General features: G+C 39.4%; 1 protein-coding gene across 1 annotated transcript in view; it reads left to right on the top strand.

The window, feature by feature from the left end:
- Positions 1-3,509: 3,509 nt before the first annotated feature.
- The window catches only part of nos1 (nitric oxide synthase 1 (neuronal)), a gene marked incomplete at both ends in the record, with an annotated part of 43,096 nt that continues 27,042 nt past the window's right edge, over positions 3,510-19,563 (top strand). The window contains 3 exons of the mRNA XM_080500163.1: positions 3,510-4,231; positions 9,586-9,688; positions 15,991-16,128. Of these exons, the coding sequence (XP_080356289.1) occupies positions 3,510-4,231; positions 9,586-9,688; positions 15,991-16,128 (963 nt within the window). The remainder of the gene's footprint in view (positions 4,232-9,585; positions 9,689-15,990; positions 16,129-19,563) is intronic.

Here is a 19,563-nt window from a genome sequence, read left to right as displayed (position 1 = left end):
AGTGTTTCTCTTGTAAGACTGACCGCAAAAACATTTAATGGAAGCCCACCTTTGGCCTCTGTTTCACCACAGTAGCCTGTGTTATTTACATATTGGTCTAATAATGTTATTTTGAATTGTGTAAAGTACATTATCTGATCATGAACTTCCTCTCAAAGAATCAAACTTCACCTCAAGAAAAATCACAAGAGTGACTTTGGACTGTTTGCGATGTAACTGAACACTTACATTTATTTGTCGAGTTTAACTATCAGACATATGTTCCAGTCTAAATAATAAACAAAGTGATAGTTCATATATAGAACGATTAGATTGATATAAATAACATTTCCATCCGACCGGACTCAGCTTCCCCACTCAAAAAAAAAAAAAAAAAAAAAATCTGGATCCTCATATTCGTCGCACATTTACATCAATTTCCATCTTCATTATTGGCAATTCCTTATCTTGGTGGGGTGCAGCTACAAAGAGTGAAGATTAAAGGATCCTGCTTTTTAAGTTATTCCTGTGCCCCAGGACAGCTGAGCCAATATTCATGAACGGGTGACACTTTCTCATCAGAAAATGAACCAAAGGCTTGACATCTTGAATGAGATATATCGCTGATGTAGGAAGGATCTGCAAATACGGGGACGGGTTGCTCAAATTGTAACCCCGCAACCGCATACAATTACATAAACATACAGACGATCAAGAGACGAGCATCAATTGAGCTTTGGTGAAGTTGGTTGTAGTTATATAAGTACGCAATCAAGTGCATTTCCTCGGATTTGTGGCTGTAGATAAAGCATGCATACTCCGTATGTGTTGCTGCGGATGAGTTGGGCTAAAAACTGTTGTGTGAAGTCGGGCAGTTCTCACACACCGTTGTCGGTGAAGGCGGAGCGCTGACCTTGGTGCTGAATTTACTCCCGCGACGCGCGGCGTGGCTGCAGACGCATGGAGCACCCCCCCATCTCTCTCTCGCTCACCTCGTGTGTGTGTGTGTGTGTGTGTGTGTGTGTGTGTGTGTGTGTGTGTGTGTGTGTGTGTGTGTGTGTGTGTGTGTGTGTGTGTGTGTGTGTGTGTGTGTGTGTCATAGATTGCTTTACTGTACTGTACGTGTCAGGCGACGCCACCCACGTTGCCAGATGTAATGATTTTAAAGAAAAGCTTATGCGCTCGTCCTGGCTTTGCATTAAGGAAAGTTGCTGTATGGGAAATGAGGCCAGTGAAGGGTCATTGTATATTCTGTCTTGTTGCAAAGTTAATTTCGAGTGCAGAGTCAATAAAAAAATAGTGCATCGCATTCAGAGATTGTGTGAAGTCAGAACTGTCCGTTTATTATTGTGATTATGCAAAAACACGTGAACACATCATTTGTCTGTGTAATAAAACGAAACATTCAGACACTCAAACGGCGAAGGCATTTTATGTGGCTGCACCGAGCAGTAAAAGAAAAAAAGGGAACACACATTGTCTGCTCTTCGAAAACCTTCAGTGCTACAGACTCTTTTATGTCTGAACAGAATGTCAGTGAGTCTGTGATTTCCAGAACTGACGTCTCTCAGCCAGACAGTTTATGAACACTTGAGCTGACTGGAAAGTGTTCGAACATAAAACTTTGTATTTCCCTTGGGGATGAAAACTATCATACACCATCAGAAGAAAAAAAAACTAAAGGAAAGTATTCACTCTGCTCAAAGAACCATGTGAGTTACTTCACAGTAGCATGACTTATGGGTACAAAAACATTATGGCATCGCAGGTGTTCTTCCTAAATATACCATTACAAAGTTGAAAATTACCTGTTCAAAGTGTGTTATGCATTGCTACCTTGGCTACAAAGGAAAAGGATTTGTAACCACGATCTTAATACTCCTTCTAAACCCTGTGGCATGTTGTGTTGTGATATGTCGAGTCTTATCAGAAATACTATCAGGCTATGTTACTACGCTAACATCTCCAAGTCATCAGTCTGCAATGTTCATATATTGGAGCAGTTTAAGGTGCACTCATGTGAAAAATAATGCTTTTATGGTTAATCAATTAAATGTGCACATTTAACCATCAAACATTGCATTGTATTCCTATTCATTCACTCTGTATTTTACAGGCAATAAACTGTAAATATGTCAAATCAACATAAACCTTTAAACAGTGCTGTATGCAAGGACTGTGAGGCTGTGTAGTGGTTCTGCCTCCTCCGCACGATAAGAAAAATCTTGGTTGGAGTCATAGTGGGGGTAACTTCATGAGGATTGCATGTTGTCCAGGTAGACGCATCCTTTTTTTCAGTGTCCTCCCAATAGTTAAAAAAAATGCCTTTTGAGATAACTAGTGATTATAAATTTCCTGTATGTGTGCGTGAATGTGAGTGTGTGTGTTAGAATTGAATCTCTTTTAGTTCACTTTGTAATGGAATGGCACAGTCAGATGTTCTGCAGCCGCCCATGACTCGAAGTTGTAAATCTGGATGTATACTCACAGTATATGTTATATTTTGCTAATGATCCATGTAATTACATATATATATATACATATATATGTTTTGGACTAAAGACCTTCCGCGCAGATCAAAAATAAGCGATTTCCTTTTTAATTGCAGACGCACACACTTTAGAACAATTTCAACAGCAGCTGCAGCACTTGTGACACAAGTTTTTACACTGAAATTTTTTATTATCACGCACTCTGCTTCTGGATTAAAATTGCCACAACAGTCTGTCAGACCAATAGCTGTTTGAAATCCACATATAATTTGCAGATTATTTTTAATCTCTTGCCAACTCCAAAGCATCCACTTTTTTTTTTTCCCTTCGAGAGCTGCCAACATTTTTTCATAATGACACCACACACTTCAAATGAAAAAGAGGACTAGCAGGGTTTTAATAGCAGAGTTCTCGATACGATTCAGTCCATTTTCTCTCCCTAATGTCCAGACACATATTAATCTTGTGAATTCCAATGTGTGATAATTGTATGAGATGTACTCACTTTTTTTTTTTAAATAAAAACATTTTTTTCAGCCATCTACAAATGTTTTTTTTTTGTATCCATCAATCTTGAGGGTTTCACAATATAATAACATAACTACTAAGTATGTTGAGAACACTTTCTACGGTGCGCTGCATTTAATAGGTTGAGCTTCCAGTTTGTAGTTTTTGCCTTTAAAACACAGAGTCTGATGCCACAGCTAGTGATTGATTGGTGAGGTTCACTAATCAGTGGGATAATAGGTTTCATATGTTCAAGACAATAATGTGCATATATAGCTAAAAAAAAAGAGTTAATGATGTGTGTAATATTAACTTCTGAAAACACCGAGCTGTAATGTCCCATGCAGCCTCTTTGATTGATGTTAAATCAGTGCACTGTAAACAAATCATGCAGTCAAGGTAATTTCCTCCAAAACTAATAGAACTTTTATTTCTCCTCCTCTTTCTGCTTCTGTTGCTTTTCAGAAACTTCCCTGGGGACACACACACGTACCTGCGCACAAGCACACGCCGCCACCACACACAGGCACCATGCAGGAATCAGAGCCTACAGTGTGCCAGCTGCAGCCCAACATCATCTCTGTGCGGATCTTCAAGAGGAAGGTTGGTGGTCTGGGTTTTTTGGTGAAGCAGAGGGTGTCCAAGCCACCCGTCATCGTGTCAGATCTGATCCGAGGCGGTGCGGCGGAGGAATGTGGCCTGGTGCAGGTGGGCGACATTGTGCTGGCCGTGAACAATAAGCCCCTGGTGGACCTGTCCTATGAGCGGGCTCTGGAAATGCTGAAAAACGTGCTGCCGGAGAGCCACGCCGTGCTGATCCTCCGCGGCCCCGAGGGTTTCACCACCCACCTGGAGACCACTCTGTCGGGAGACGGTCGTCAGCGCACCGTGAGGATCACGCGCCCCACGTTCCCACCTTCAAAGTCTTATGACCAGTGGTCCCCTCTCAGCGCGCTGAGCCCCGGGCAGCAGCAGCAGATCAACAAAGAGCCCCAGCTCAGGGCCATTGAGAACCTGTCCTCCCCGTCCATTACTCAGTCCCTCATGCAGAGAGGCGGCGTGCAGGGCCAAGACCCCCTGCTCCTCAGGGACGGGGGCCGCGGAGCCCTCCTGTGCAACGGGCTGGAGGAGAACAACGAGCTGCTGAAGGAGATCGAACCGGTGTTACGCCTCATCAAAAACAGCAAACGGGAGATCAATGGAGAAGGCCAGAGGAATGCTGGGAAAAGGGACACCGAGATTCAAGTGGCTGGGTAATTTCAGACCTGATACTACTATATCGATCCCTGTAGTTAAAACTTTTTTGTCCTCATTTCTCCCCACAGGCATGTAGGCAAAGTCTGTCTAGAATTAGAAGTTGAGGACCCTTCAAAGACAGCAGTTATTGGCTTGAAACAAGGACTTGCACCTGGTCCTGTGATTGAATGCATGCATTTTCACTCTCCCTCCCCACAGTCTCAGAACCACCTGACACATCTGTTTCATTAGCTGTTACAGACAGGCTCTAATTCAACTAATATGACTCAGTGTACAGCGCCAAGTAATTACTGTCTCCATGCTGGTCTCCAGCAAACCGTTCTTATAATGACATTGCTCTCCAGACTAATAATGACCATTTCAGATGCTATTATTCAATTACTTAACCAGCTGCTTTACCTAGGTTCAAATAAACTTCTTGACACTTTTTTTCAGGAAACTTGTTTCTTTTTTGGCGATCGAGCCAATTCATCAACTTTCAGTTTTCAGTCATTATATTCCTATATTGGAAAACATTTTCTGAATTGAACTGGTGTGTTCACTAAAAGCTGCACGGTTCATTTTTTTGTTGTCGTTTGTTTTGTTTTAGTTTTTTTTATGTAATCCTTAACAGTGGTACAGATTTCAGCATTGCTTTGATATTAATGCTTCTTTGCTGCTCCAACGTCCATTGAATATATATTCAATTATAAATTATTTACAGTATATCTGTTTTTGTTATTTTTCTAATCATGCTGTCTTTGTAATTTTAGAAGTTGCAAAGTAATTCTGTTGGCTGGATTGTGATTTCTGTGGGCCAGTTTCAGCTTTCAGGCCTCACGTTTGATAGCCCTGCTTTAAGGGAATCTCGTTTAATGACATGTGTCGACTAAATTCGTGCCAGACATGAAGAGGGAAGTGTCAACATGTTTTATGAACAACATTCTACCATATTTAGTCAATCCTTTAGTCAGTATTTCTTATTGTGACTCTAATTAGCATTCATAATATTAGGGCAACAAAATTTATAATTTTGCACAAAATATTATGCATGCACAGTAGTTCAGGCTGCATATGTTTAGTAATTCTTTCCAGCAAATTAATCTTTTTTCTGCAATGTAGTATCATTGAGCCTGCGTTTCATTAAAATAAATTAAAGTTAAACGATGCAAACTTTTATTCTGACTTTAGTGTGCTAACATTTATTTATCTCCTTTGGTCTAAATATCAGCTTTTTTGAAGAGCAAAATTATCACTGGAATGCACTGGACTGGTTACATTTTCTGGTTAGACAGCTTATTTGATCATGTATTATGTCTACATTAAATATAGTTCTGAAAAGGCATTACTAAGTTGACAAAAAAAGGCAATTCTAAATTGCCACTAAAACACATTTCCCCTCTTCATCCACATATGATTGGGAATGTCTTTATTCCACTTTTTGTAGTTTTCTTACTTTTATTCACATTGAAATATTGTATTTGTATTTACTTGATGAGTCGTAAGGACTCGGGCACATTCAGCACCTTTTGATAATTCCTGTTTTATCTGTATTCAGGCACAGTTCCTGAGTAATTACAGAACAATGGGCTACCTTTCAACTCATTAATGGAATCACTTAAATACATAACAGTAAGACGCTGATGTATTTTGCCAGCAGCTTCTTTGCAGTGGCAAAATCACTTTAATCATCAAATAAATAATAATTACTTTTTCCAGATGAGAATAATGAAAGTTGTATTGGCGAGAATCTGCTGCTAATGATGTATTGCAATGTTGTACAAGTAAAAATATAACAAAACACTTCGAAATTATTTATAAATCTTCAAAAACTGACAATATAAGCTAAGCATCTGTAATAATTCTACATATTTGCACAATTAAGTGAAACCAGTTGCACAGAAAAATATATTGCCTCACGAGTTGTGAGGTGGCAGTGTTGTGGCCTCCCTTAAGTCCTTTCTTCACTAAATTGTTAAAAGTTTTATCATAAATTAATCTGACAATGTAAGGAACCAATGCAGTGCAATACTGTGATATTGAAGTACATCCATTTTTTCTTCTACTCCTAAAACTGTAATTTACTCCCAAGACTGTAATTGTTAATGTATACTGCAGAAAAAAAAAATTGTCACAGATATTTTTTTGTGTGCTTATTGTGCAGTTGTAATTGCTCATCTGCTCTGGGCGGCATGTACCAAAGTTGTCATTTTATTCCTCATCAGTTTCGTGAAAGAGCCAAACTTTACTCGCAGTCTTTTTTTGGGTGTAGAGGTCAGGCACAGCAGCGTTTCTGCAAGAAAGAATTTGAGAAGTGTGAAATTGGCAGCGGCAGTGTGTGTTTAACTTGTCCCCCTTTTGTAATGCTTAATGAGCAAGGCAGAACTGTTGCATTCGTACTTTGTTAAAAGGTTCATTCTGGACCAGCTGCTCACGAGGCTCCTCAGTCGGAGCCCATCTTCCATCCTCCACTAAACGCTCTGCACAGTGCATTGCCACTATTGGCGTCTCAGTTTTCTGCCATTGTACTCCCACATCCAATTAAAATCAAACTGAGGCTACAGTCTCCTTGAATCTCATTCTTGACCAGCACATCTTCTTCTCTTTCATTAATGCCCCTTGATGATTCATTGCTTTCAAGGAAAACACATACTTAAAAAAATAAGATAGTCCCCCCTAATGGGGCCACCTTTGCTTTCATGATGTAGCTCTAAATACAGGAAACATAAATCATGCTGCATTTATTTTGTACCCTCAAGAAATGGCTAGCTGAATATATTTTTTTTCTTTGCAAGGAACATTTGTTTCAAGTCAAAGAGCAGCTGAAGAGATAATCAATAGCGTGTGTACTCTCTTGGCAATATTTCATTTCAATAACATCTCTTAGATTATGCCTTGATGAACATTTGCTCAGAATAGAAAGTCATTTTATACCTAAAGTTACTTGTTTTCAGATTAGAGGCAGTTCTAATTCGCATTTCAGCGTGAGGCTGATGATTCCAAATACATCAGCGCTAATGACAAACGACACATGCAAATCTTTTTTATTGCTTCTGCATGTTTGAACCGCTGCACCTCTGACATGCTGGGACAAATACATTCTCTCGCAACAAAGAGACACAGAGTGAAAGGAAGCCTGTGACGGTTTAGCTTGGCACGTGCCCATGTGTGGTGGGGGTTGTGTGAAAGACGGTGGGAAGAAGAAAATGTACATGGGCGTTTTTTGATTGGAAGAATGTAAACTTCAATTGTCACGGAAATGAGTTTACTGCCTTCATTCATGTCTCGCGTGGTTTGACACAATAGTAGCTGAGGGACCTCTTCCTCCTCCTCACTGTCAGTCTCATCGGGCTTCATCCAGTCATGTGGAATAAGTCGGTTCACCCCAAGGATATTGATTTTTTTAAAAAGACACTTGACCCTCTTGGAAGAGATTTCTATGAAATAAACACATTTCAATGACACATACAGTAGACATCTTACTTTTGTTTGGATAATTGAAATTAATGCATTAAGTGTACCTCTCCAATCCCCTCACTATTGTGTCATCGTTGACAGAGTTTGACATGCCCATTTCAGTATAGATTTAGACCTTTTGTGGTTCTTAGAAGATACAACACTACCCAAAAGCAAATAGAGTTTCATATTGAAAGCTGTGTCAGGCTTCGGCAACACGTACATTCAAAAACTCACCTTCATCTTTCAGCTTCTCCTTTCAGAAGTCACCATCATCTGCTCTACCATCTTATCTCCTTCTCCAATATGCCAACAAGACAGTGCCACAAACCAAACAGCATGTCAGATCTGATTAAAACTTCCCTTTCAGACCTGTTGTTATTCTTCTATCACAACATAAGACTCAACTCTCGTCTCCTCTGACTCCGCCTTGCTTGCACTGTCTTCTTCACCTCTTCTGTGCACCGTTCATTGCTTTGGATAATTGTCCCCTACTACTTCAACTTATCCATCCTCCACTGCCTGTATTGCATCTTCACCTTTTCGCCTGGCTCCCTCTCATTCCCACACATGCTTTGTGTCTATAGTTTCTGCTGCCCTACCCTAGCAATGTACACAAACAATGTCACTCTGACTGCACAGTCAAAATGCCGTAATATTGGAATTTGAAACTCTCTTTGGGAAAAAGGTGCAAAAACATTCATTCATTCTACACTTTTGACAAGTACACATACATTTAAATAAATCCTGATAGCCTGAATGTAATGATAGGCATACCAAGGGTTAAGAATGATGCTTCGAACCAGTCAATAGCAACATGCTCTCCAGTTGTCTTTGGAGGCATTTCAGGTTTGGATAAAAAGTGCTCTATAAAGCTTTTAGAGAAAAAGCTGTAGATGTCTCTGACCCTGGCCAGCAAATAAAAAAGCTCTACAAGATTTGAAATGAATGTCTCTACTTTGAGGGGAAAAAAAATATATATATATAGATGTTGTAGATTTGTTCAGGATTGACTGCAAATGAAAGCAGATTCAAAGTGTTTCATGCACTGAATTTTGTCTCACAGGCTGCTGGAAGGTTTTGGATCAGTCACCATGCAAGTGTCCACAATTGTACAGATTGTACAAATTGGACCTGCACAAGAACAATCTCTGCTATCCACAATGAAAAATCAGACTTACAATGTTTGCAAACTGTTGTTTGACTCAAATATACAAACCTGATTTCATCAGGATGCTGTCTTTTGCTTGAGTTTTGTTACAGCTTGGTTTCAGTTTACTTGTAAAATCAGTCCTTTACCATAGTTGAAAGGCATGACATTAGGCTGAATACGAGTTTATGATGACACTTGAATTAGTTCATTTTCCACACAAATGGTCAAATTCAGGCTTTTAAGGTGAAAATAAACCTTTAACCCTTTAACAGTTATGAACATATCTGACAAACGAAGACACAAAAGTCAATTGAGAGTAAATTTAATCAATTATCATTATGCAAATGATCCAGTGTTTACAGTTTTTCACCCCCGGCTCTTCTCAGCTTAAAGTTTCCTGTGGTGAGAATTCACCAACCTCGCAGTCAAGTACTCATAGTCCCACTGCAGCACTGAACCAAACACATCTCTCTGCTCCGACTCTATCCTGAACAGAGAAATCCCTGTGTGGGTGTGCAGAGCCTGAAGACATCATGGAGGGTTTCCTGATTTAACAGTGTTTTGGATGATCTACAAGCCTATGTTTTATGTATTTAGAGGAGAAAAAAAATAAATTAAGCTGGTTAACTCTGTGTGTGTCGTTGCATGAGCGTATATGCGTGTGCATGTGTGTGTGGTGGTTTTACTGGGGCTTAAGTGAAAACGAATCTTGCACCAGGTGCAGGTTCACACACTTGACAGAAAATTGTATGTGACTTGCAGGGACCTTGGCGTGGGAAATGGCACATCCCCTCAGCTGGCGCCAGATAACGACAGAATGCTGGAAAACATGCCGGTGGTGCTCAACAAGGCTGACGCTGACAAGGTAAAGTGGGGAAAAAAAAAAAAAGCTCATCTCTTGTTTACTCATAGTTTAAACAGGAAAAGCTCACGTGTGTGCTTATGTTGACCACGTTGCCCGGATCGATAAGTTGAAGACATTTTTAGTCTTGTTCTCCGGTGGAGGCTCGTGCAGAGAATCTCCTCAGCTGTATAATGCATATGTTTCCATGGCTGTCGCTGCTTCTCTGGCTCTTGGGCCATCGAGTTTAATGCATACTATTGGCCCATTTTGTGGTTTCAGAAACTGAGCACGCACATCTGCGTTGTTTTTCTGCACACAGTCATAAAGCCCTTGCCTAAGATCCTATCACCTAGGCATTAGATACTTCCGGTGGCAAGCGGGTGCAGCATTAAATCCAGCTTATGCCTTCCACACAGAAGGGCCTGGTCACAGGTCTGAGTTGTAATCTGCACATGGTCTGTGTTATCCACCCACTTCTGATGTCGCTCTACCCGCCATCGATGGCACCGGATGGCGCGGAACGATTTCAGGAGGCCTAATGAGTGTGTGCAGCTGTTGATCTCTCTCTCGCCATCAAATGTGACTCCTCTTAAATTGATTCAGACCTGCAGAGAAGAGAACGTTATGGTGGATGCTTTGAGAATAAATGTGTGAAGTTGTTGAGGGAATGAAGTAGCACAAGAGAGATGTGGATGATGCTTGTTTGCAGCAGATTTGTATGGAAGATAAATTGAGAGGCCATATGTTCTTTGTTGTGGTTGTGAGAAGTTCCCCTGCAGGTGTGCTGCTCACTTTAATGGCTCACGTTTTACTGTTGAATTTACCAGTCAAACCCAGTCAAACCCAGTTCAACTATAAGGGTTAAAGATCAGTGTTGTTTGGAGCTCTTGTTTCATCATAAGCTGATGTTGAAAAACACACATCTAAAAGGAAATGTGGCTAAATCATAAAGTATGGAACCTTCACCTTTTGAGGATCCATGAAATTTTTTTCTGTGCCTTCTTTGTGGGTGATAAGTCAGATGAATCATCTACCTCCTCAGCTATAAGGCACAGAGACATTTGTTGGTTATACTACTGTTTTTTCATCTCTAAATGGTTGTACAATCGTCCACCACAGATTGGTGATACAAAGCATTCAGAAAATTAAAACAAGCTATCATGTAGGTTATCTCAGACAAAACTAACATATAATTCTCTCGAGCAATGTGCAAACACCGTAAACGTAAATCATGTGGTTTAATCTGCATGGAAACAAGGGCTGCTGCTGTCTGCAATGCTTACCAAAATTACCTGGAGAGGGTGTGATGCTGCCCAGTCTTAGACAATAGCATAACCTATTTTAGACCTGTTAAATTCTGACTGTTTCCTGTAAATGTTCCCTTTTTATATTAGTCCACTGAATTTCTTTATACTTGGTAGTGAAACAGATGTCTTTTCACCTTATGGTTGATATTCACCCCAAAAGAATTCCACTTTCAAACAAGAAATGTAATTTTTTCCTTTTCAAAACTCTGAGTAAATCATCTGAATAAATGACTTACAGTACTTTCCTTTTCCTAGGCTGTCAGTCACATCATTTTCCGTCTCTTTTCCCATCTACCCCCTGTCTTGCGCTCATCATCTCAATTTCCTAACAGAAGTTGTAATTGATGGGTGGATGAGGAACTAACACTTTGTAACATCATTTACAGAAAGACTTAATGATTACGCCCCATTATGAAATTATTCTCATCAGATTAGCTTCAGTTTACGCTCATTTCAAGCACCATGGAGCCTCCCATCTGCTAATTGTGTGTTTCTTGCCTGACATTGGGATCTGGTGATAGTTGCATGTCAAGATTGACAAAAGTGTGCAAGTGCTTTTGTAACTTTCCTCAGTAGGGTTTTCACACAAATGCACCTTCACTATAAAGACATATTATTGTTGCTTTGTCTGCAAAGATTTGAATTCACCTATTATTCTTATAAAGTGGACTATATTAATGGCAAAACATTTGAGAATGACAATTTCAGAAACAATGTTGTGTATTTGACATTGAATTACCAGAAGTTACTGGCAAAGTTTGCCAGAGGCATCCACTGCATCAACATATCTCTTTAAGTGGACTTCCAAACAAGTAGTTGGACATGTCAGCCTCAGTATTGTCTTTTACTGACTTCCTTTTTATCCTGTGGCATGGATTTTATCACATTGAATACTCAAAAAATGGCCTGAACGACCAGCTACTTCTGTACGTAGTGAGCCAGATGGCGGAGCATGCTTGTAAACATAGCCATAATAGGAATTGATAAACAAAGCTGTTTTTTTTTTTTTTTTACCCTTTTGGTGTTTATTTTGTGCATCTTTTCATTTACGTATGTACATTCATTCTATCACTTGTGTACATTTGCTGTGAATATGATGTGACTTCATCTGGTCCCACATGTATTCCTGCAGAACGCGATGAATTTCAGTGGTTCCAGATACTAAAACAGTGAGTTCCTCTCGAGTATATTCAGTTCATGGAGATCTGAGGTTGGATCAGTCCACATACATGCGGCTCCAGGTCTTAAAACTCAAAATCATGTTTACAGTAGTGAACTATGAAATCCATTTAAAGCAATATATTTATGTTTTGATGTTCACAACAACAGAAGATGGCAAATTTCTGTTGTTTAAATGAGCGTGTAAAAAATTAGCCAACCACAAAGACTTCAAGAAATGAATTAATAAGATTCTATCATTCTATAGGTGAAGGACTGCAGATGTAAATACTGCAGTGCTTATGTCTTACTAGAAAACTGATAAAGAGCATTACACTACAAAATAAAAACATAGAAAGACTGAGGGATTCCTGAAAGGTGTCCATATACAAGAGTTAAGGCTGATAAAATAATTCTGCGGTCTTCAGGCAGCAAATGTTTAATACAACTGTGACTCTTCAGTGGAAATCACTGCATGCTTCAGGAACACTAGAAATTAATTGTCACTAAAAACATTGTCTGGTAACACAGTTTCTATGCAAGTTAAGCCAGGTGATAAAAAAAAATCCAGAGACGTTTCAGTCTTCTCTGCTTTTCAGCTCAATAAAGTGAAGTGTTCTGTCCTCTGGGATTAAGAGGAAAAGGATAACCAGCGCAGAAGCGTTGAGACTTGCAGCTGTAAAGACCTTGTTAAACTTAACAGACTTTTGAGAAATTCAAAGTTGTAATCAGAAGTGACAACGTCACTATAATTGAGTAGTTTTTGTGTACTTGTACTTTTTTAAGTCTTTTATTAACTCTCTAATGTTACTTTTACTTCAGTATGGTTTTTTTTGGTATTGTACTCCACTAGATTTTCAATCATATCTGTTACTAAGTAAAAATGTTGAGAAAATCATTTTTAAATAAAATATATTGTGCTTCCAGAAATACTGCAGTAAATGATAGGGAGGAGAACAAGCTGCTTCCAATGTCACTATAAAGATGGAGACTGAGTCAAACATTTGGATGTATGGATCCAGCACAAAGCGAAACATCACCAACTTTTGCTGAAAAAAAATTATGTGAACCCGTGGCCTTGTTTACAGGATCACTTTGGCTTCAATCGATTAGCTCTTATCCCACCCATTCTGAGATGATAGTGGAGCCATCACGACAATGACCCCAAGGGACCTGCTTCCACTTCACTCAGTTGAAGGCGAAAGCTTTGAGAAGTTAATGGAACAATGATCACCTGCGGAGTACTTCAGCAGCATTTAAACTCTGAATACAGCTGTTGAAGTTTGTGATTACAGCCTTTAAAGACTCATAACACGCATCATAAACTGATTGGACAATGTTCAAAATGCTCAACTATGAATTGCTCTGTGTTTCGATGATTGACTGTAATCGTAAGACAAATTAAAATGTCAAAAAGTGCTATGATCAGTAATCATAAAATTATAAGGTATGACAAGACTGTTCCTCTATAAGAACTTTACCTACGTCACCTCAACTTTGAGTTTATAAACCAAATGTTTTCTGGCACAGTTCAAAACTGTTACAAGTACTGTTACTAGTTTAGAAAAGCCACAACATCACACTGAGCTGCTTGCGTTGTTGTTCGAACTTAGAGGAGACAGTTAAGTGTGTGTGTGAGCTGCTTCTCAAGTTCATGAACATAAACATCTTGCATTAAGGGCTGAGGAAATTGTTGTGATAGAGCAGACAAAAATGTACTGCAGGAAATGGAACTAGTGGTGAATGTAGAGTTTATATTGCTGTTAAAGGCTCCAGTATTCATGATACAAACTCAATCCAATCAATTTCCACTGTAACTTCAGCTGGAGAGTGGCTACTTCAGGTCATCAGTTGATAATTGAGCTGTAATGATGCGATCTGGAATTAACAAATGTGTTGATTTTCAAATAACTGGAGCTGTTTATTGTGTTCAAACCAACATTTGTTGAAAGAAACACACGGTTTTAGCATATTAAAGCCCACATATCAGTTTAGACTTTTATTGGGCAATGAACTATCTTCCCATCTCTACAAAACTTAAAAACTAATGAACTATTTTAGATTTTTTTTAACAGGAAAAAAATATTGAATCAATTGACCCTAAGTTTAATCCAATGCACTAGGCACGTAGAAATAAATAAAACTGACAAGTACACAAATAAATACATTAGCTTACTTTTGGTGCTGTTTTATCTATATTATGACAACCAGATTGCAAATTGCTTTACCGAGAGGAGCTAAAGAGAAGTACATTATTTATGCAATAGAGTTCCAGGGGTGGGCAATCCTGGTCCTCTAGGGCCGCAGTCCTGCACGTTTTAGATGTTTCCCTGCTCAAACACACCTGCATTATCATGATGAGGCTCTGCAGAAAGCTTGACAAGGAGCCACTAATTGCTGTCAGCTGTATTGATGTGAGGAGACATCTAAAACGTGTAGGGCTGCGGCCCTCGAGGACCAGGATTGCCCAACCCTTTAACCCATAAATTGTGACACATGTCAAGAATTGTGTTTGACATGTTCCAAGCTATGTTCATACATCTATATTTACCAAAACATTATTAAGCCAGCCACAATTCGACAATTATATTTAGTTGATGCTTTCATCCAAACCTAAAAATATATCGAACACAACACCACTCAATGAGCAGATGCCAAACTCACATTTTAAGAGGAGCACCAGTGCGTTTGCATAAATAGTACACTAAAGTACACTGACATTTATAGTGTTTTTATAAAAACAGGGTTCTGAGAAATGGACAAAGAAAAAATGTCTGCTTGAATGTAAATGCCAAATCAATCTTCCAGGCAGTGAGCGGTGGCCCTCATAGTCAAGAAACATACAACTGCTTGTCTTTTTATGTCAAAAGGCCTTAATTCTTCACATCTGAGTTTCATTGCCCCGATGAGTGAGTGAGATTCTCTTTACGGTACACTGAACTTCCTTCGCGTCCACAATCCCGGTGATAACCATGTGTCATATCGGAGCTGCACACTGGAATGTTGCTGCTGTTGGAGTCTGAAAGCAGTGTGTGTGTGTGTGTGTGTGTGTGTGTGTGTGTGTGTGTGTGTGTGTGTGTGTGTGTGTGTGTGTGTGTGTGTGTGTGTGTGTGTGTGTGTGTGTGTGTGTGTGTGTGTGTGTGTAAAATCAAACTTAATTCAAGCTTCCTCATTCCTCACCGCTATTTGAGAGGATGCAAAATGACAATGAGGCTCTACCGGTGTGACTCTGCTGGTATTCATCTTCCAGCCAGGCATGTTGATTGTGTCACTGTTGTTCAGAAGCTGCTCCACTGTACGATCAACAATGCAGTGTGAGATGATGAAAGAGCTTCCAAGATGTGACATTGATTACCCTGATCTTAGGCAATCACTCGTCGCCTTCCTCCAGGAACGCTTACAGTTGCCTTTGGGGTTAAATTGCAGCCATTCATCAATCAATAGCTACTGTATTGGAAAACACAGAGAGCCAGGAGGTAGCTCCTATCAACCTGCTGTTACAAGTTGATTGCCTTTATCCTGGAGTGGAAAATAAAACAGAAGTGGATGTAAATTGTTTCTGGGCACAAAGTCTGGATGTGAAAGAATTGAGCTCAATGGTGAACCAATTTACTCTTGAGAATAAAAAGCTTGAGTACTCAGAGAAAGTTAGATATTGGTAAAGTCGTTCTTCCCTTAAGGTTTTCACGTCAATGTTCAGCAGTTGTGCTCAGTTGGGGGAAAATGTAATTTTTCCAGTTTAGCTCAGTTTGACTGTCACTTGTGAGCAAAAGTAGTCTAAAGGTCACGACTTCACTCACCAGATGCAGTCTAAAAGCATTAAATATTCACCCACTGGTTAATCTGTGCTTTTTCCAGCTTCCAGCCCAGGGCAGGACCTCGCCCATCAAGTCACTGCTGAATGGCAGCCCCTCCAAATGCCCACGCTTTATAAAGATCAAGAACTGGGAGACCGGCACCATCTACAGTGACACCCTTCACCACAGCTCCAGCAAGGTAAGGCACATGGAAACTCCTAAACAGTTTGATAAAAGAGAAAGACAAAAAAATATTTGAATGGCAGTGTCAAGTCATTTTATTAAAACCAATGTTTCCATGCCAGAATTAAAGCCGTGAGATGCAATTGTTTTCTCAAGTCCTGAAACTTTTCACTGAATATAAAATGATTAAACCGAATGACACCAAGTAAGCAGAAAACAGACTTACCTTCATGATGCAATTCGAATGCAATGAAGCACAATATTTACCTCAGCAGCAAAAAAAACCCAAAACACAATTCTTTAAAATTCAGTTGAGTGTGCTATTGTCGGTTGTCGTTCCAACTTTCAAACCAGAAGTTTCATTTTTATTTCTTTTTCCAGCTGATTAATTTCATGCATGGCCTATTGACCAATCATCTATCTTCTCGTCAACTTCTTTAAATCTTACAGTTGCAGGGGTTGAACTAATCCCAGCTGGCAATGGATGAAGGCAGAGGCTGCAACTGGATAGGTCATCACCAGTTCATTACAGGGCAAAAACAGAGAAACACACAATATTTTGGGGAGAACCGTTGACCTCAAATGCATGTTTTTGTACTTTAGGAAGCAACGGGAATATGCACGCACAGAGAGATCTCAAAGCAAATTGAATCAGATCAGCTGGATTCGGTGGCTTCATTAGTTCATGCTGGATGTGAATATGCATGAACATGCACAGGGAGAACATGCAACGTCAACACTGAAAGACCTCCATGCATTGCAGGTTGCAAGTTATGCAAGTTATATCCAGGAAAGAGCTGCATTTATTATGAAAGAAGCTCGAAATTTTGGTCAAAAATCACAATATCAGACAGAAATTGTAGAGTAAAATTTACCTTGCAAATATAGTGTATGCAGAACTGTTGATAAGACCATGTTGACGCAGTCACACTTAATATCATTTGGTGAGTCAACGTTAAAGTATGAACACAACGTTCTAAGTGTCACAATGGCAAACTGGACACATCTTTGACAGGCCGACATCTTCATGCTCTCGGTCGACTATGAGAGGTGACAGATTGCATATCTCTGACTGAAAATGCATCTTGGAGGCTCTGATGAACATCAAACACAGTGTGCTGGTTGACTGAGCAAACCATGTAGCCTGCAGACTTGCCAACATATAATTTGCAAGTCAAGTAGATTGAAGAATAATAGCACAGCGTGGCATGCCTTTTCTCTGCTTCTCACTAACTATTCATACATTACAGAGCTCCTGCCTGAACTGTTGGTGATTCAGCTCGTTAGTATTTAGCCCGAAAGAGAGGGAGTTAGGTAAATCCGGGTAAAGCTTACGAAACAATGAATCCAGAGTAAAAAACAAAAAAAGAACCAATGTATCACTGATACGCCATTTGGGTACAGGTCACATGGTCATACCATGACTCACATGGTCACACATTGCCTCAGTATTTTCAGAGGACAGTACAGCGATATTAAACACACCGCGTAGAGTGGATGTTTCTGCCCTTAAGTGCTTGATGTATTCATGAATATGTTGAGTAGCTACCATAACAAAACCACTTCATTCATCACGTCTTCGCTACTTTTATAACATTACAAAGAATGACATTTTCTCCTGCATTATGTACAATCAAAGCTGTGTGCAAATTTACTCACTTCTCCATTCGTTCAAAGCTCCCTGTATAATAGATGTGGATTATTTTTACCCGTTATGGTGCTGTAGGGATGACTCATGTTTATAGGCAGACACAGGAGATAGCACAACCTAATGTTACTAAAAATAAATTATGGGATGACTTAAATTCATGACATTCACATGTTTTCTTCCGCAAAGACATCCAAAATAATTTCAGTCAGCATTGTAAATACAATCAACACAAAATTAAAAGCTAAAGGTGAATTGAACAATTAAGTCATGATTTCAGCTTTCATCTTTGCTTCCTCTGAAAATTACTTAAAGAAATATTTAGCTGTTTGTAGTTTTTGGAATGAAACCACACACGCACACAGGCACACATGCATGCATGCACACAACACGATACAAATATTAGCAATTGAAAGTACACTCATATGGACAGACGACCAAGTTGGATTGCTATTCCAGGTGACTCTCAACTTCAGAACTACCAAGTCCCTGAAGAACATTATCTGGGAGTCATGTCACTTGGCTTGTAAAAGGAAAGTTGATTTTGTTGCATATCAAGATGTTGCGGTTTGTGTAAATATATGATTATAGTAGATGTGATTATAATAGATGATATGAAAGAAAGTTTTTACGGATAAGTCAAACTTTGAGGCAGTATGAGTAGTGATGTGCAAAACCCCTTATCTCCTTTCAAAGCCATTATCAAGTTACATCATTCCTAGTATTGCACATTATATTCCGAAACTTTGTAACTGCCTAATGTGTGAGGTGACAGTGTTTTCTTTCACATTTTAGATTCTTGATGATTTCTTAGTAAGGCTCATGATGTCGCCTCAGTATGTTGCAGTCCAACCGGGTTTATCACAACACTGCAATGTTGTTGCTTTCTGATGGTGCTTCGCACATGAATGTGGTCACTGCCTGTCAGCTTTCATTTGAATAGATTGTAGCCTCTAACATGACAATCATGACCTTCTGCACGTGGGGAGCATTTGTACAGCCTCATTACTGTCACTGATCACAAGTGAAAGAAGAAGTGATGCCAACCAGCAGAGGATATGTGATTACAATTTGAACAGTGATATTTTAACACGAGAATCCATCAAAGAAAAGATATATCTTTTATGGAATATTGCAATACTTTGTATCAGTCAGTATGTCACTAAGTAAGAATCTACCAAAGCATATCAAGCCCAAAGTAAAACTTGGCTGTGGTAATTTCCAAGTCTTTGAGTGTGTTGCTTGCTTTTTATTTAGACACCTGCACTGAATCTTCTCCTTTCAGACAAAGAAGCAGAATTGTAATTTTCAGACTAGCTCCACCTGCTGCTTCTCATTTATTGTGGGAATGGCAGAGCTGCACAGCTGAATTTTAAGCACAAGCAACTCAGTATTTTTGAAAAAAAGAAAAACTGGGGATTGTTAACTTTCATGGATTTCCCCTTAACCTCGCCAGACCTCAAGGCTGTTTATGTGAAGATTGAAAAAAATCTATTCCAGCTTGTGAGCATCATACTTTCTGAAACGTTCTTTACGATCCCAATTCCAGAAGACCTTTTACCAAAATGCAAGTAAATTGTATATTTGATTGAAAATATTACTCATGGGTTGAACTGAGATATTTTAATCTCATTTTACTGACAGTTTTATTTGTTCCTCAGCTACTCATACCATTCATCTTCTCTCTTTTATTATGCAGTCACAGTTTCTTTCTCTTGTTAGTGAGCCAGACGACCAGGCAGAAGGTGAGCGCCACTGTTTAAGCATTCGCCCTCCAAAACACAGCAGCCATTGGTAAACAGC

This window comes from Blennius ocellaris, assembly GCF_963422515.1.
Source record: "Blennius ocellaris genome assembly, chromosome: 7".
In the NCBI taxonomy this organism is placed as follows: domain Eukaryota; kingdom Metazoa; phylum Chordata; class Actinopteri; order Blenniiformes; family Blenniidae; genus Blennius; species Blennius ocellaris.
Note: the sequence above shows the minus strand (reverse complement) of the source record. Positions and strands in the feature narration are given on the sequence as shown.